This window comes from Phascolarctos cinereus, unplaced genomic scaffold, assembly GCF_003287225.1.
Source record: "Phascolarctos cinereus isolate Bilbo 61053 unplaced genomic scaffold, phaCin_HiC Scaffold_5;HRSCAF=322, whole genome shotgun sequence".
Lineage (NCBI taxonomy): Eukaryota > Metazoa > Chordata > Mammalia > Diprotodontia > Phascolarctidae > Phascolarctos > Phascolarctos cinereus.
The window spans coordinates 224629559-224648271 of record NW_027555958.1 but is presented as its reverse complement, the minus strand read 5'-3'; the positions used below and the strand labels follow the sequence as shown (position 1 = coordinate 224648271).

Here is an 18713-nt window from a genome sequence, read left to right as displayed (position 1 = left end):
GATCCATACATACGGATACCTGTGGGTTACATATTGACTTAGTTTTAAAATGTGATATTATCTATGTTTTATTGTATTTTTATTTATTTTGGTAAATATTTCCCAATTACATTTTAATCTGGTTCCCTGCTACACTGGGGGATGTTGAATCTTCCAGGGGTGGGGAACCTGTGGCCTTCTAGGTCTCAGATGTGGCCTTTTGACTGAGTCTATAAGTTACACAGAACAAATCTTTTTATTAAGGGCATTTGTTCTGTGAGATTTGGATTTAGTCGAAGGGCCGCACTTGAGGACCTAGAGGGCCACATGTGGCCTCGAGGCCAGGTTTCCCACCCCTGGATTAGACATTTCTGTGGTAGGCCTTTAATAAATATTTGTTGAATAAATGAATGAAAAATAATATACAATTATAAGGTTTTATCTCCCCATGTTTCTATGAGTAACAGTAGAGCTCATGTTTTATGTAAAAGGTATTGATGTGTGACCTTGGGCAAGCCATTTAATTTGTGTGGGCCACCATTTCCTTATCCCTAAAAAGAGTGAGTGTGATTATATAGCCTTTAAAGTCCCTTTGATTCTTTTATTCCCATGAGAAAGAAAAGCAAACTACTACACAGAAGACTGAGAAATGGTGTTACCTTTTACAAACACTCTGAAAGAACTTTCTTCTATTAGATAGAACTTTTTAAGATTTGATTTTGCTTTTTCAGAGACTTGCATGACAGAAGCCAAAAGATCAGATGTGTTGCTAGAACCAATGATTTCATATCCAACAATAATGCTTCCTTCCCTAGAAGAATCATATGGAAAGAATAACCAATGTGAAACAGAAAATGGAGCAGCATTAAACCAAAATGGAACTAGGGTAATGTGAATGGGTATTTGGCCCAAGTGTTGCTATTTAGGGGGATGCAGTTTCTCTCAACAGGGGAGTTGCTTCCTTTGCTGTGTTAGCTGTCCAATCTCTTTTTCCCACCCCTTGAGCTGCCCTCTCTAAGGTCGCATGGTCATCACGGTCCTCTCCTGGGTCCTATATACTCACTAGGACAAGAATGCCTCAGTAGGCCTCACTACGTGAGCAAGCTACTGGAATCAGGAGGTGAGATCACCTTCAGAGGCAGCACATGCTGGCTGCTTCAAAAGAGTCCTTCCCACCCCTACGCCCATAATAAATTCAGCTCTAGCCATCCCCAATCCCTATTTGGCCCTGCCTTTCCTTTGCATTCCATCCTCTGGAAACTTCCTCAATGACTAACAAAGTCCCCTTCATCTTTGCATCTTTGGGTGTTCTATACAGTCTACTGCTCTCCTGAAGACACGAAATCCTGCGATGGCAAGATCCATCTAAGGACCCTCTCCTTGGATGGCTGCCCCTTCTCTCACATGCCCTGATGCTCAGAGTCAGGAGAAGCAGCTGGTATATTCCTTGCTCCCTAGTGCTACTTTCTTTTTTCTTTTTTTCTTTTTTCTTTTTAGGCAATTGGGGTTAAGTGACTTGCCCAGGGTCACACAGCTAGTAAGTGTCAAGTGTTTGGTCTGAGGCCGAATTTGAACTCAGGTCCTCCTGACTTCAGGGCTGGTGCTCTATTCACTGCACCACCTAGCTGCCCCCTAGTGCTACTTTCAAACCTTCCCCCTGACAAGTCATTCTTCTTCAAAAGGTCACTCTGAACTATCTAGATCCTTGCTGCTGCTATCTTTAGACTTCCAGCTCACAATCAATGACTTCAGTGCCTGGCTCACAATCTTCCACAGTGGTGTCAACTCAAATAGAAAAAGGAGCCACTAATCTATATATGGCTGCTAGGTGACACAGTGGATAGAGTGCTGGACCTGGAGTCAGGGAGACTCATCTGAATTCAAATCAGGCCAGCCGTGTGATGCTGAGCAAGCCACTTAGCCTGTTTGCCTCAGTTTCCTCATCTGGAAAATGAGCTGGAGAAGGAAATGGAAAACCACTCCAGTATCTCTGCCAAGAAAACCTCAAATGGGGCCACAAAGAGTCAGACGCAGCTGAACAGCAACAAATCCACACATGAGGACCCCGGCGGGCCACACGTTGATGTTTTACAGTGCATATCACCTATGTTTTACTGTATTTTATTTACTTCTCAAATGTTTCCTAATTACATTTTAATCTGGTCATGCTTTAATCTGCTCTACCTGTGGACCCTGTGTTTGACACCTGTCTCCACACCAATCCCTGCCTCCTTTGAATACACTGGTTTCTCAGTTTTTCACCTTTCTGACTCTCCTCTGTCTTCAGTTTACCTTAAAGGACAGGGCATTTCGTTAGACCTCTCTCTGATGCCACTGAATTTGCCCCAGGCACCAAGATTCCTAGTTAATGAGCTGTCAATAGCTATAGGCCCTGGGATTGCCCAAATAAGATAAATAATCTTATATAAGTTATATTTCCTACTCAGTAACTACCTACACTATCTCAGTATCTATACTGCCCTGAGGAAGGAACTTATAATCAAAAAAAAATCTTTCTTCTGGATTAATATGTCTTTGAAGCAGCCCGGTAGAATTGTTAAAACATTGGGCATCAGGACATGTGGCTTATTTCCCAGTTCTGCCATTTAACAAGCTGTGTGGCATTGGGAAATTCAATTTAATTAACCTGAATAACTATTTGTTATATGCCTAATATAAACAAGCCTTGTTGCTGTCGTTCAGTTGTTTCAGCTGTGTCTGGCTCTTTAAGACCCCAAAGACACTGGAGCAGTTTGGCATTTCTTTCTCAAGCTCATTTTACAGATGAGGAAGCCGAGACCAACAGGATTAAGTGACTCACCCAGGGTCACACAGCTAGTGAGTGTCTGAGGCTGCATTTGAGCTCAGGTATTTCTGACTTCAGGCCCAGTGCTTTAAGCATTATGCCACCCCATTGCCCATAAGTATTGTCGTAGGAGCTTTAAACAGAAATGTAGATCTGACACAGTTCCTGCTTTTAAAAAACTTATAATTGTATAGCAAATCACTTAGCTCCTCTGGGCCTCAGTATCTTCACTTGTGAATGATGAGGTTCGTTTCTGGCTATAATATCCTAAGAGATTCCCATATTTGCCTACTGATCTCTTTAAGTTATTTTAGCAATTTATCAAGGGTTGCTCAGCTGTGCTTTAGTCCTAAGGGTATTTTAGTTCAAGGCACAATTCAATTGATAAGCATTTATTAAGCACCTACTATATGCCAGGCACTGGAGATACACAAACAAAACTGAAATGGTCCCCAGTAACAAAGAGTTTCCTTTCTATTGCTGAGAATCAACATGTACATAGATGAGTCGATGTATAATATAGTCAAAATAGATGGTAAAGTCATTTCCCCAGGGAGGGTATTAACAAGGGGGATGGGGGCAAGGTCAAAATAGACTTCCTTTAGTTGAACTTTGAAGAAAGGTAGGAATTCTATGAAATAGCATTGAAGAGTTGATGAATTCCGGGCATAGGGGGTAGCTGGTACAAATGAACAGAAGTAGAAGATGGTATATGGTCTGACTGGAATATAGAGTGAGTCAAGGGCAATAATGCATAATAGGTCTCACAGCGTAGACTGGAGGCAGATTGGAAAGAGCTTTAAATGGCAAAGTTTACAATCCTTTATAGTAAGAATGAAATAGAGAGAGATTTATGAATACGTATGTGTGGCCAAAGATCAATGTCTATGATAAGGCAGGACAAATGGCAAATTGATAAAATATCTTTCTATCACGAACTCTATAGCCCTGTAGTTCAAACTTTTCATTTTGTAGATGAGGAAATCCAGGCATAGAAAAATTAAGTGCCTTATGCAAGGTCATCCAGTTAGTAAATGGCATGAAATGTAAATCCTCTAGGATACTGTAAACTTAAATATTTAGTTCAGTTCAGCTCTCCAAGCTACAGGTCAGAGGTCAGCTTTGAATGCTGAGGGAAACGACAATATGGCGCAAGATCTGCTGATGCTTTAAATCAGTGATGTTGTGGTCTTATGAACCTCTATGCCTTAACCTCCCTGTCCCTCTCCTACTGGACTTTCCCATTCTACAATATATCATAATTGTTTATGTGTGTGTCTTTTCTTCTCTATGAGACTATGAGCTCCACAATAGCAGAATCCAGGCCTTACACATCTTTGTAGCCTTTCAAACACTTAGCACAGGCTTTTACAAACAGTAGGAACTTAATAAATGTGTGATGTATAAATGAATGGATTTATAAGTGAACATACAGGTAAATAAATAAATATTTGAAAGAATGACCTCTTACCAAGTTCCGTAAAATCGTTGGGAAATGCAAGAGACATTTTGCAGCCCATTATGCAATCCAGGGGTCTACCCTTCCGGGGCTATTGTGTTACTTACCGAAACTGGGTGACACGAACAGAATCAAAACCTGGAACCCATTTGTAGGCTTCCTTAAGCTGGGAAAGAGAACAGAGGGCAACACTTTGATCTCATCCCCTTTGCCTGGGAAAGACATTTGAGTAACTAGTGGAGAGACAGGAAATTATCTAGATGAACAAGAAAGGCCTGAAAAGAGAGGGAGCAGGATCTCAAAATCAAACAAGCAAAACAAACAGCAGTTGCCCTTTTATACATATACACACACACATATAATTAGATAGATACATACATATAGATATGCATACAGATAGATATGCACATACATATATGTGTATATATATACATACACATATACGTACAAATATATACATACATATCTATATATACACACACACATATATATATATATATATATATATATATATATATATATATATATATATATATATATATATATATATACATATATATGTAGAAGGAAGGAGCCAATAACAGTCTAGGATGAGAGATGAATTTAGTTTAGATGGGGGGTACTTCTACTTACTCAGGCCAAATCCTTTTCCCTGACATAAGGAGGTAGCAGTTTTCATGTTATGACTAAATTAAATTCTAGAAAAAGACTTTGGCAGATCCCTTGGGTGAGCCTGACTGCCATTACTCAGGACCATGATACTGAATCATCCTAAACAGAAGCAAATCCAACTAGTGGTTTCTGAAGATTTCCATGAGAGATTTCATAATTTTCCTCAGTATTTAAGTTCAGGGTCCAGAATTCCTCTCTAAGGAATAGTCTTATGTACAAAATCACATTATCTCAAAGTTAGAAAATACCTCAGAGACCATCTAGGGCCTAGGCGTGGGGAACCTGCAGGCTTGAGGCCACATGTGGGCCTTCTAGGTCCTCAAATGAGGCCTTTTGACTGAATCCAAACTTCACAGAACAAATCCCCTTAATAAAAGGGATTTGTTCTGTTGGACTCAGTCAAAAGGCCGCATCCGAGGACCTAGAAGGCCACATGTGGCCTTGAGGCCACTGATTCTAGGCCAACTCATACCTGAGACAAGGATACCTTGTACAACATTGCTGACAAGTCCTTGGTCCTGCAGCCTCTGCCTGATGGGGAAATCACCACTTCCTGAGGTGTCCTATTGCACTTTTAGACAGAACAAATTGTTAGGGTGCTTTTTTTCATATCAAGAAGAAATCTGCCTATAAGCAACTTCCTTCCATTGTTCCTACCTCTGTCTTCTGGAGAGGAGCCAGCAAGTACAACCCCCCTTCTATGTGACTGTCCTTCAAACACAACAAGACAGTTACCATAAGTCTTTTCTGGGCTAAACACTTTCATTTTCTTCAGCCAACTCTCATATGTCATGGTCTCTATCCTGCTCATGAACTGAAATTCCTACAAATTTACTCCCATTTCACCATTCAACAGATTCAAGTCCCTAGGTGGCACAGTGGATAGACTGCTGGTTCTGGAGTCTGGAGTTTAAATCCTGCCTCAGACACTTACTGGCGAGGTGATCTTTTAGGTTGCTCTGTTTGCCTCAGTTTCCTCAACTGTAAAATAAAGATAATAGTAGCATCTACCTCCCAGGTTGTTGTGAGGATCAAATGAGATATTTGTAAATTACCTAGAACATACTAGGTGCTATATAAATACTAGCTATTAGCAAGCTCATGAAAGTTCATTTCTATAGATCAATGGTTCTCAACTCACGTGTTTTGATACAGGAATGAACGCCAAGTTTGGGCTAGATATGCCACAAATTGTATGGAATCTCAGTTGCAATTGCACGTATGGGTCTCCTATCTTTCTTGGGGTCTGCCTCAATTCTTTACAGTATAAAAATCATACTGTGCCATGAGCAAAAAGATTGACACCACCATAAATATACCTCCAACTGTCAAAATGTCTTTAGTGGCCCTCAAATGTATTTATCACTATATTTCCCTTTGTACCTAGCATATCACAAAATTTAGAAGTGAAGGTGCCTTTTAAGAATATTCTGCCCAATTCCTTCAATTTGTAGGCAAGTGAGCCCCAGAGACAGGGGCAGAGCCACTCAAGTTCCCACAGTAAGCAGAGTCAGGGCCAGAACCCTGATCTCCTGACATCCATAGAGTGTTTGAGAGAGAAATACTACATCATGTAGTTCTTCCAGTAAGTATTCAATAAAATTTATTGAATGAATGAATATATGAAAAATGGACAAAAGAAATGGACAAAAATCAACTAATTTCAGGGCAGCTAGGTGGCGCAGTGGATAGAGCACCAGCCCTGAAGTCAGGAAGACCTCACCTCTGACCAAACACTTGACACTTACTAGTTGTGTGACTCTGGGCAAGTCACTTAACCCCAAAAGCCTAAAAAGAAAAAAAACAAAAAACCAAAAATCAACCAATTTCAAAATACAAAAACCCAGGTGGTAAAAATGGAACAATCAACCAATATTTATTGAACATTTACTATGTGCAAGGCTAAGAAAGTATCAGAGATGGACACTAGATTTTTTTAAGACAATCATTGTAACACATTTAAAAGCCATTATGTGGATATGTTTTCTTTAGAAATAGATACATAAATTAAATGACTATGTTTGCTCTCCAGAAGATATCACAGAGAAAATAAAAGCATGGCAGTTGGCCAAAAAAGCTTTTACTGAGGTTATAGTCCAGAGAGTAAGGAACAGACAATGACAAGAGGGTGATTTTTTTTTCCTATGGCATATTTGCTTCCATATTAGGGATATTTGAAGCCTTTGTTTACTTTCCTCTTTCAGTAATAAAGCTTATAAAAACAATAATTAATGAAAGCTTATGAAACTTCATAAATAGTTTCTTGATATTATTGTGTTATATAAAATCATAAACTTTCAGAGATAGGAGGAACCTTAGGGAATCATTGTGTCTGGTTCTCTCATTTTTCAGATGGGGAAACTGAGGTTTGGGAAGTTTAAACCATAGTTTTAAGATTTCACAGAAGGTATGAAGAACTAGAACCCTGGTCCCCTGACTTCTGAACCAGAGGCTGTATTCTGTTACCACATACTGCTTCATCTAATTCAATCTGGCAAACAGTGGTTGACCTTTTTTCAATTGCTGGTATTTTAGCCTTTCCCAGACCCTGTAAAGTTACTACCAGTGTGAACATTCCCTCAAGATGTATCTAAGTTTTTCTGTGTCTTAATAAGTAGTCTCCATGACTTGTCTGGTAAAGTAATTATCCTCTGACCAATCTTGTGATAAGTCTCTCTCAAAATTTAGCTGAGTTAGTTCATAGATATTTGACACTTTGAATACATGTATCACACTTGAGTTAGCTCATGTACTACAATTGAAATCTTTCCAATTTATTGGACCTACTGGAATTTATACTCTAGGGCCTTATATTTGGAGAACTCAAGGTCACCTCCACGCCATGGATGAAACATCAAAGTCTTCCTAGCCAGCCTATCAAGCTTATGCATTTTAATCTCTGTTTTCTGAGCTATATTTTCCTAAGCATTAATTTTTAACACTAAGTAACAAGACTCTAAAATATTATAGGAGGTGGAGGGGTTGGGAGGGGATTATATGTGTACCTTCAATGAACCACAAATAGCTACAAAGTTCTCCTCTCTCAAAAAATTTTTCGTTCAAAATTCTGAAGGTTCCAAACTCCTATAACAAGGAACAGATCAACTGAGGCCCCAGGAATAGAACCACATTAGTTTAACATTGCGTTTATGGGCAGAGCAAGTTATCTCTAGAACATAGGTTCTTAAGAGGTTCAAAGATAGATTTCAGGGGGTCTTTCAATTTGCATCTTTGTTTTCACTAACCTCTACTTGAAATTTAGCATTTTCCTCAGTTATTTGAAAACATTATCCTGAGAATGGGTCCATAAACTTCACCAGACTGTCAAGGGAATCCGTAATACTATGATAGATCCAGGATTTCCCCATTCCTTGTAATAAGGATTAGTTTTCCCTAAAAAGCAATAAGGGGCAGCTAGGTGGTGTGGCAGATGGAGTACCGGACTTGGAGTCAGGAAGACCGGAGTTCAAATCTGACCTCCGACACTGTATTGCCTGTGTGACCCTGAGCAAGTCACTTAACCCTGTTTGCCTCAGTGTTCTCATCTGCAAAACGAATTGAAGAAGAAAATGCAAACCATTCCAGAAAACCTCAGATGGGGTCACAGTCAGATACGACTGAAACAACTTAACAATAATAACAACAACAAAAACAATAAAACTATCCTTGCCTCCTTTGACTCACGTAAGGACATAAAAAGTTCCGCCTACATGGAGTCAGAGCATTTACAACTTCTTGGATTTCTCAAGATCTCCCAGTCACCATGCCCCGCCCTGCTGAGGAGGTCCATTAATGTTTGGAGATGAGGGGAGCTGCATTCAGAGAAGCTGCCTGTGAATGCGTGTGGTATATATCCTTGCTGGGTGAGGGCAAAGTCAACCTGCTTTTGTTAACTGTTCAATGACTTGTTATTTATCTCCTCTCAACATCAAATCTGAATCAGCAGAGTGCTAAAGTTAGGCTTGCCCCAACAGACAAAAAAAAAAAAACAACAAACCAAAATTAAGAACCCCTGCTAGTCTTACCAATGGACAATATAAAAATAATTATGAAAAGGCAGACATCTAGGTACAGATATAATCATAGATATAAAGATAGAGACAGATACAAATATAAAGGTACATATCAACTTGTATGGGTATAGCTTTGTGTATATGTACATCTACCCATCTACCTACAATCATTTCATCATACAATGAATAGAGAATCGCAGAGTCTCAAAATCAGAAGGGGATTTCATCTAGTCCAAACAATACACCAACAAGAATCCTACCAACGTCCTCCCTCCCTGCCAAATGAGAAAATGCTTACTTGGATTTCAATGCCAGTGGTATAGTTGGAGTAGAGTATAGATGATGAATTCAGGAGATCTTTTCTAAATTTCTCACAAATTTTAAAAGTGCCAAAAATTTCTGTGAAATTCAAGAAAGAGAGAAAAAGAGATTTTAATGAAAATTTGTATTCTGGAGTCTAGAGTTAACGCAAAATTGAAGCAATAGGCTTCGTCAGCTCATCTGTTCAATATCTACCAACCTTTGTAAGCCATATTTCAGTTTCTTTGGATGGTGGTCCTAAAACAAATTAATTCTAACAACAATAACTTTAATTTCTAAGTTGCTTTATAGCTTTAAAATGCTTTCACATCCATTATCTAATTCAATAGCCTGATTCTGAGGGCAGTTTTTTGCCTAGAATTTTCAATCACAGAGTTAGGGATAGTCCTAAAAAATGGAAAATGTTATGAAATAATGTTGTCCAGTCATTCAGCCGTATCCGACTCTTTGTGACCCTAGGGACCATAGCCCACCAGCCCTTCTATTGCCTACTGTTCTGCTGAAGTCTGTCCAAGCTCATGTTCTTTGCATGCATGACACCATCTATCCATCTTACCCTCTGCCCTCCCCTTTTCCTTTTGCTTTCAATCTTTCCCAACATTAGGGCCTTTTCCAGAGAGTCTCATCTTCTCATTAGGTGGCCAAAGTATTTAAGCTTCAGCTTCAGTATGTAACTTTCCCATGAATAGCCTGAATTAATTTATTTAAGTACTGACTTACTTGATCTCTTTCCTATCCAAGTGATTCTCAAAAGTCTTCTCCAGCACCACCATTCAAAAGCATCAATTCTACAGGTGCTCAGCTTTACTTACAGTCTAACTCCCACAGCCATACATTTTGTTACTAGAAAAACCATAGGTTCGATGATATGGACCTCTGATGGCAAGATGATATCTCTGCTTTTTACTATACTATCCAGATTTCTCGTAGCTTTCTTTCCAAGGAGCAAGCGTCTTTTAATTTCATGGCTTCAGTTGCCATCTACAGTGATCTTTGAACCCATGAATATAAAATCTGACACTGCTTCCATCTCTTTTCTTTCGTTTGCCAGGAAGTGATGGGACCAGTTGCTATGGTCTTAGTTGTTTTTTTATGTTAAGTTTCAGGTCAGCTTTTACCCTTTCCTCTTTCACCTTCATTAAGAAGCTTCTTCATTCTTCTTCACTTTTTGCCATTAGAGTGGTAAAATCCGCATATGCGAGATTGTTTATATTTCTCCTGGCAACCTTAATTCTGGCTTTTGATTCATCTAGCCTGGCATTTTACATGCTGTGCACTGCATTTAAGTTAAATAAATAAGGTGACAATATATAAGCTTGTCATAGTGCTTTTCCAATCTTTAACCAATCAGTTATTCCATGTTTGTTTCTAACAGTGTTCTTCAAGAGACAGGTAAGATGACTTGTGATTTATTCCCTCTCAACATCAAATCTGAATTAACAGGGTGCTCAAGTAAGGCTTGCCCTTAACACACACACACACACACACACACACACACACACACACACACACAGATTAAGCCCCGTGTCTTTGAGGACTTGCCACATTCTGTTGTGATTCACATAGTCAAAGACTTCAGTGCACTCAATGAAACAGAAGTAAGTAGGGAACATATGTGGCAACCTACATGGTATAGTTTATGAGCACTGGGAAGGCATTCCTGCCTCTAAATATCTCCCACATCAAGTTTCCCTGTGTTTGAAATTTCACCATTAGAATTTGATTAATTTGTTTAAGCTTATTCTGTCCTATTCAATTCAACCCAATGAGCATTTATCCTTCCTACTATGTGAAACGTAGCATGTTATCACAGTAGGTATAAAAGATGCAAAGGAAGAAAAAATTCAAACCTGCCCACAAGGCACTTAAATTCAATTTGGGGTCTGGGTGGGGTAGAGAAAAAAAGAGGACTGGAGAGTAGATCTGTGCTTTCATTTATTGAAGGAACTCCTAGATGAGAAACTCCTCTACTGATAGTGGGCAACTTCTCTGCAGTTTTACATACTTAGGGAGTCGTCAGGGGGCAATGAAAAAATTAAATGACTTTAGCATACAGTGTCATCTACGTGATACATGTAAGAGTCAAGAGTTGAACCCAGGTCTTCCTGGCTGAGCATTGAGGGTATTGATATAAAGTCTAGATATAAAAGTGAGACAGTCCTTCAATGAGTTTATATTCTAATCATGCAGGACATCAAAAATTACGAAACTGTGGCCAGAGAAAGATGTTTTGGTCTGAGAAAGTGTAGGAATTGTGAGTGTAAAAAGTGAGCTTTGAATATAGAGTTTTCAATAAGTGGAGATAGATAAGAAGAGAGTATGTTTCAAATACGGAGGATGATAAGCTAAGGATATGGTCATAGTAAATGGAATGGTATTAGGGAATAACTAACAGTCTAGTTGGGCTGGAGGCTAAAATGGCTCCTTTAAGGGAGTAATGAGAAATTAGGTTGGAAATATAAGTAGCATCTAGATTGTGGAAGGCCTTAACTTGCTGGCTGAGTTTATATTTAGTCTTAGAAAGAATTGGGAGCCACTGAAGATTTGTATGCCCTAGAGTGATATGGTCAGACCTCTGTGCATTAGAAAGATGATTTTGGCAGTTGTGTGGAGCATAGATTGGAGAGGGAAGGGGTGGGGGGAAGAATAAGCATTTGTGCAGCACCTATTATGTGCTAGGAACTCTGCTAAGGACTTTTTACAAATATTATCTCATTTGTTTCTCACAACAACCCAGGGAGGCAGGTGCTATTATTATTTCCCTTTTACAGTTGAGGAAACCAAAGTTAAGTGACTTACCTAGAGTCACACAGCTTGTAAATGTCTGAGGTTATATTTGAACTCAGGTCTTCCTGACTCCAGGCTCAGTGCTATATCTACTGGGCCACCTAATTGCTAGGTAACACAGAGAGGGCTATCTGTATAAAGAGCCAACTGTCCAAGAAAGAAATGATGAGATACTACATGTAAAGTGCTTTGTAAACCATAAGGCACGATAAAAACGTTAGTGAACGTGATGATAGTGGAGATGATGAAGAAAACTATGATGATGGTGATAATGATGGTAGTAATAGTGATGATGGTGGTGGTAGTAAAGTAGAGAACAATGATGATAGTGGTAGTGGTAGTGATCATGGTGAAAAGAATAATGAAGATGGTTATGATGCTGTTGCTGCTGGTGGGGTGGTTTTGATGAAGAGAACAATGATGATGGTGATGATGATGATGATGGTGGTGGTAGTGGTAATGGCAATGAAGACGATAGTGATAATAGTGATAATAATAAGTAGTATGGTAGTAGTGGTGGTAGTAGTAATGCAGAGAACAATGATGATGATGGTGGTGGCAGTAGTGGTGGTGGCTGTGATGAAGAGAATACTGTCCAGAAGGGTAGTGGATTCCTCCTGATTAGAGATCTCTAGCCAAAGGCTGGATGACTCCTTATCAGGCCTTTTGGAGGGGGTATTCATTCTTGTTCAGGCAGGAATTGGCTCTGTGGTCTCTAAGGAATTTTTCAACTCTGAGTGTCTGTGATTCTGAGGTGTGAAATGAACTTTACGAGTTGAGATAGGTATTGAGGAAGAGCCAGAATTTGAACTCAGTTCTTGGCACTCCAAATGTAATGTTTCTTTCTATGATATCTCTCTGCTTCATGGGAGTGGGTCAAGCCAAGAAGTTACCATTCTAACATAAAAAAGATTCTTCATTCACATACTATAACAAAGAGTAGGACCCTCAGAGTTATTCTAATTTGTCTGTTGCATATGTTTGTGCATATATATATATATATATATATATATATATATATATATATATGTGTGTGTGTGTGTGTGTGTGTGTGTGTGTATGTATACATACATACATACACATATATGTGTGTATAGTGTATATATGCACTATCTGTATATATGTGTGGTATATTTATATTCATTATACACATATATGCAGATAGATAAATGATAGATAATAGATGAATGATAGATAAAAGATGGATAGATGATAGGTAAGTGATGGATTGATGAATGATAGATAAATGATACATAGATAGATAGATAGATAGATAGATAGATAGATAGATAGATAGACAGATAGATAGATAGAGATTGGACCTGTAATATCTTTGGTATAGGAAACTTCCAAGTAAAGGACCTCTTTCTACCAATATTTATAGTCTTAGAGAGATGCCTAAAGAGAAATTAGGTGACTTGACCAAGACCACATAGGTACTATATGTTAGAGATGGTACTGGAACCCAGGCCTTGCTGGCTTTGAGAGCAGGTTTCTACGAATTATGCCACACTGTCTTTAACTGAAAAAAATAGAGATAAATAGCTAGCTAGCTAGTTAGCTAGATATAATATAGAAATAGACATAGATATATAAATATATTATAGCTATTTGTCCAAAACTAGGAAATTGGAGCCTGGAGAGGATAAGACTTTACCCATGATCACAAAGACAAGAAGAGGCAGACAGGAAATTTTGACCTGGTACATAACCAGAAATGATTTGTTGATTTTTCTTTTAATAAATCCTTTCAATACATTATGGATAGTTTACATGTTAATTAGGGAACTGATAACAGTCTAGTGGGTTTTCCCAAAGTTTCTGGTTGGGAATTTGAGCCAAGAAAAATGTGAAAACCCTGAGATTTTTTGGACTTTCCATGGCACAGCCATCTTAACAAAAGGGTTACATTTGATTCAACACCTTCTCCATATTCATAAAAAGATTGCTTTTAAATTTTATAGAGCTTACAGTAAAGTTGGATTCAGAGGAGAAGAGAAGCAATCAATGGTTCATCAACACTGGGAACAACTTCGGGAAATAGGTTAGGTTTAAGAAAATCGATAGAAATTCTCTCCTATGCTTTACTTGGACATTCCTGCAATTTAGCTTGGGCCAGGTAGTGGGTGAGGGGAGCAGCATTTACCTTTGATCTCTGTTTCTCTTGTCACTATAGTAGTCCTTTCTACCATATTGTTTGCAATGGAACCATTAAAAAAGCTCAGCCAAAATGAGCACATGAATTACGGAAATAGATCTTTAATTGCTCTTGTTTTTCCCACCACACCCCCACTTCCAAGTCTCTAGCTTATTCCAATCCAGCCTACATATTTTTGCAAGATTAATTTTTCTAAAACACTGCTTTCATAATGTCACTCCTTTACTTTAAAAAAAACCAAACAAACAAGTATAATGACTTCCTTCCTATGGTCTCTTGGAACAATGCTTGGCATTTAAGGCTCTCATTTAACTGGCCCCATTCTACTTCATCTTTCATTTTTGCCAATATGTCCCTTCCATTCCAGTCTGGATAGTCTCCTAACTGCCCCACAAATAGATAATAGAACTTAGAATCTTAGAGCTATAAAGGACATTGGCAATCCATTATCCGCCTTATATCTTATTTTCTTCATTTGGCAAAATGAAAAGATTAGACTAGATGGCTTCTCAGCACTCTTCTCTCATCTGGATTTATGATCCTGGTCTAACCCTTTTATCATATGGACGAGAAAGCTGAAGCTCGGAGAGGCTGTGAATTGCTCAAAGTCTCAGGGCTAATTAATTGCTCAATCAGTCAATTAACAAGCATTTATTAAGCACTTGCTATTTGACAGGCATCACACTGGTGTTAAAAACAAAACTGAATCAGTCACTGTTCTCAAAATCTTACATTCTAATACGTAGATAATTACATAATATTTTCAAATGAATACAAGGAAGTTTGGGGAAAGATTGTGTAACAGATGGGAGGACCAATAAAGGCATCATGTAGAACAGAGGTTCCCAAATTTATTTGGCCTACTGACTCCTTTAAAAAAAATTACACAGCACCCCACTGGAAATCTACTTTCTTTAACACTTCAACAATCTTTTTTTAAAATTTGCATTATTTCAAAAAGAAAAAAATTATATATGTGCATATATATTTTTAAATGACTCATCTTAAATTTAATAATTTATTGCAAATTTGTGGAGGTTTTTCTTCCACTGAAATTTTGATAACACAATATTGCATCACATAACCATATAGTATAGTATTGTAAACAAGTCATTATGTACACATATTCCTACAGATACATGCTGGACTTCCCAACAAGGGCAACACTAGCCTGCCAATACCCGCTTGTTAAGACCTGTAGGTGGACTTGACCACTGATCAGTTATAAGTTGCATTTTGTGTGTTTATTTGGAAAATATGTAATCACTACGACTCTAACTCTGTTATATAACAGATGAAATATGTACAAACAGTTTTTTCAAAATTTTCTTCTCTTCTTTTCTTTCCTTATACTTCTACCACCCCCTTATTTTTATTCAACACCCTCCAATTGCACCCAAGGCTATTACTGCCCTCCTGGATCATTCCAGGGCCCTCCAAGAGGTGGTATCACCCACTTTGGAAACCCAAGAACCTACTTGAACTGAGTCTCCCACTTTCTCTGACCCATGCTGGCAAGTAGCAACTAAAACTAGCTTGAACTCGTTGGACTGGTCATGGAGCAGTTCCATAATGTCACTCAAACCATGAAGTCCCAAATATTCACTTAATTCACCCTTTGCCAAAACCATCACCGAGTTGACAGTGGTACTCTCGGCCAACACTGGCCTCTAGCACCTAATTCTTAATCTCTGCTTTGCTCTGGCCTTTTTAAACTTTCTTTTAACTGACTTACTCCATGCTCCTCATTTCTCTTCCCTGTCCTTTGGGAGTCAGTAGTGGTAGGAAGGAATGGGGGTGAAGATGCCAGGAGATACAGCAACAAGGTTCACATGTTTTCCTGGTTTAGCTGTATCTACATAGGGTCATAAATTTAGAGCTGAAAGGCACCTTAGAAATCATGGGCTCCAACCTTCTCTTTTTTATAGATAAGGAAACTGAGGCTCAGAAAGACAGAGTGACTTGTCCAGCATCCTTCGAATAGTATACAGGCAGAACAGATATGAACCCATGCCCTTTGACTTCAAACCCAGTGTATTTGTGGAAACCATGCTGCCCAGCTGTGGCCCTATCTTGGCCCTGGAAAGCTATTGCATTCTCCAGCTATCAGCAGCTATCCCTTAGGGATCGCTGGTAAAGTAAGGAAGAAAGCATTGGTGTCAAGGGCACCATAGGAGGAAAGAAAATGAGCATTCTCCCTCCCTTACCACCTGCCACCCCAGCCTAGCTTAGAGGAAAGCTTCTCCCATTCTTCCCTCCTAGTATTCTACCATAATCTATGATCTTACTTGTCCTTTCACAGAAGTCGATGCTGTCATGAAGATTGTTCAGCTGACAGTCACAGCTTTGATGTGCCCCTGTCTTGTTAAGGTGGCATCTCCTGGGATCCAGGCAAGTGTGAGAAAACCAATGGTAACCATCTTCACAAGCACATCTCAGGATTCCATTCAGGATGCTACAATCTGCATAGAAGGAGGAAGGAATAAGAGAATAAGTGTTTATTTTTAAAATATATTTTATTAAGTTACTTAAATATTTCCCAATTACATGTAAAAATTTTTTAACATTTATTTAAAAAAATGTTTAAGTTGCTAATTCTCTCCCTCCCTCCCATGCTTGCCCCACCTCACCTAAGCAATATGATATCAATTAAACATGTAAAGTCATGCAAAATATATTCCCATATGCCCTAGAACAAGTGTCTATTAAGCACCTATTATGAGTGGTGCTAACAAATATTATCTCAATGAAAGGAAGGTTGGAATTTTCAATAGGTCTGATGTGCAAATCTCAAATCACTAAGAATATAATGTTTTATATGAACTGAATCACTCAATCCAGGGAAAGACAACTAGATTTAGAGTCAGAGGACTCAAATCTAAATCCTGGCTCTTCTTTAGTGTCTCTATGACCTTGGACAAATCCCTTAATTCTTCTGGTCCTCAGTTTCCATGTTTCTAAAATGAGGGGTTGGAATAGATGGTCTCTAAAATCTTTTCCAGTTTAAAATCTATGGTCCTATGTTCCACTAGCTTAAGGAATGGAACCCATTATCAAAGTAGGAAGGCTTCAAGCAAGGTAAAAGCTAACTTAACAGATTCAATTATTACAACAGAGGAACCGCAATCTCAGGGCAAGGATACATATGCTCATTGGACATTGTTTCCCATGAAGGGGTGATGAAAAGTAATATATATGAATCATGCTGTTTATTTGGTGGGATCCAGATCATTTCTCTGAAGATAAGGAGATCCTCTTTGGTCATGATTCTACCAGAGTATATTCCCCACCTATAGGGCTAGCCTTGTTTCTAAGCAGAACAAGCAGTTCTTACCCTGTCTTGCCATGGTATTGTTGACTTTTGTTTCTACTTGACTTAGAATTCCTACAATTAGAGTTATTTTCTTAGGTCAGACCAGAAAAGTTGGGTTTCATAAGACATACATGAAAATAGACATGTATTACCTATCATAAGGGAAGGCCCTGGGGCATCTTCTTGCACCTGTTGCCATTAGCATACATTAATGATGAAATAATTTACTCATATTGGCACAGAACACTAGCCTAGCCATTAGGGTATTGGAAAGGCAACAAGGGATAGTGAAAAGAGTGTTTTACGTGGTGTCAAGAAGACCTGGGCTCAGATTTAGCTGTCGCCATTTACAATCTGTGTGACTGGGACAAATCCTTCACAATTCCAAGTTTCAGTTTCCTTATCTGTAAAATAGAAATTCAAGTGCTCATCTTTTGGGATTGTTGTGGGACTCAAATCAAACGATGTATATAAAATGCCTGGCACATAATAAGGGCTTAATAAATATTTGTTGACTGACTGTCAGTCATTAATTACATAAGGTAAGGAAGTTTCAATGGGGAAGAGAATGGAAGGGAAACCACAGCTTGGCAGTCATAAGGTCTAGGTGACTAGAAAATAACAAAGGCCACCACCTGGGAAAGTCAGGGGGTTTGGGGCTTAGTACCTTGGGGATTTTGCTAATTACTGGGGAGGCTGGGATAAAATATGAATGTCCTGCATCAGGCAGGTCAGACTCTGTAGGATAGGGTTCTGAAAGTGAAGGAGTGAATCTTTTTTTTTTTTAGGCAGTTGGAGTTAAGTGACTTGCCCAGAGTCACACAGCTAGTAAGCGTCAAGTTTTTAGTATGAGACCGGATTTGAACTCAGGTCCTCCTGACTCCAGGGCCAGTGTTCTATCCACTGCGACACCTAGCTGCCCCAGGAGTGGATCTTAAAAGGTGAGAAAGGCACGTTATAATAACTTTAAAGCTGGAAGGGACCTTAGAAGCTGTTAAGGCAAACCCCTTCATTTTACAAATGGGAAAATGGAGCTGAGAGGCTAAATGATGTCACACATTTATCAAGTTTCTAAGGCAAGATTTGAACTCAGGTCTTCATAGTTCCAACCCCAATGATCTATCCACTGTGCCACATGATAGCAGGTAAGTTTTACCCCCTTCCATATATTTAGGGCTCACCCACACTGATCCATTCCCCAGACC

The 18713-nt window shown here is 38.9% G+C and overlaps 1 protein-coding gene across 1 annotated transcript in view; it reads right to left on the bottom strand.

Annotated features, from left to right (window-relative positions):
* The window catches only part of ADGRF1 (adhesion G protein-coupled receptor F1), a 62417-nt gene that overhangs the window by 18194 nt on the left and 25510 nt on the right, over positions 1-18713 (bottom strand). Inside the window, 4 exon segments of the mRNA XM_020993953.2 lie at positions 639-790; positions 4352-4410; positions 9228-9328; positions 16484-16657. Of these exon segments, the coding sequence (XP_020849612.1) occupies positions 639-790; positions 4352-4410; positions 9228-9328; positions 16484-16657 (486 nt within the window).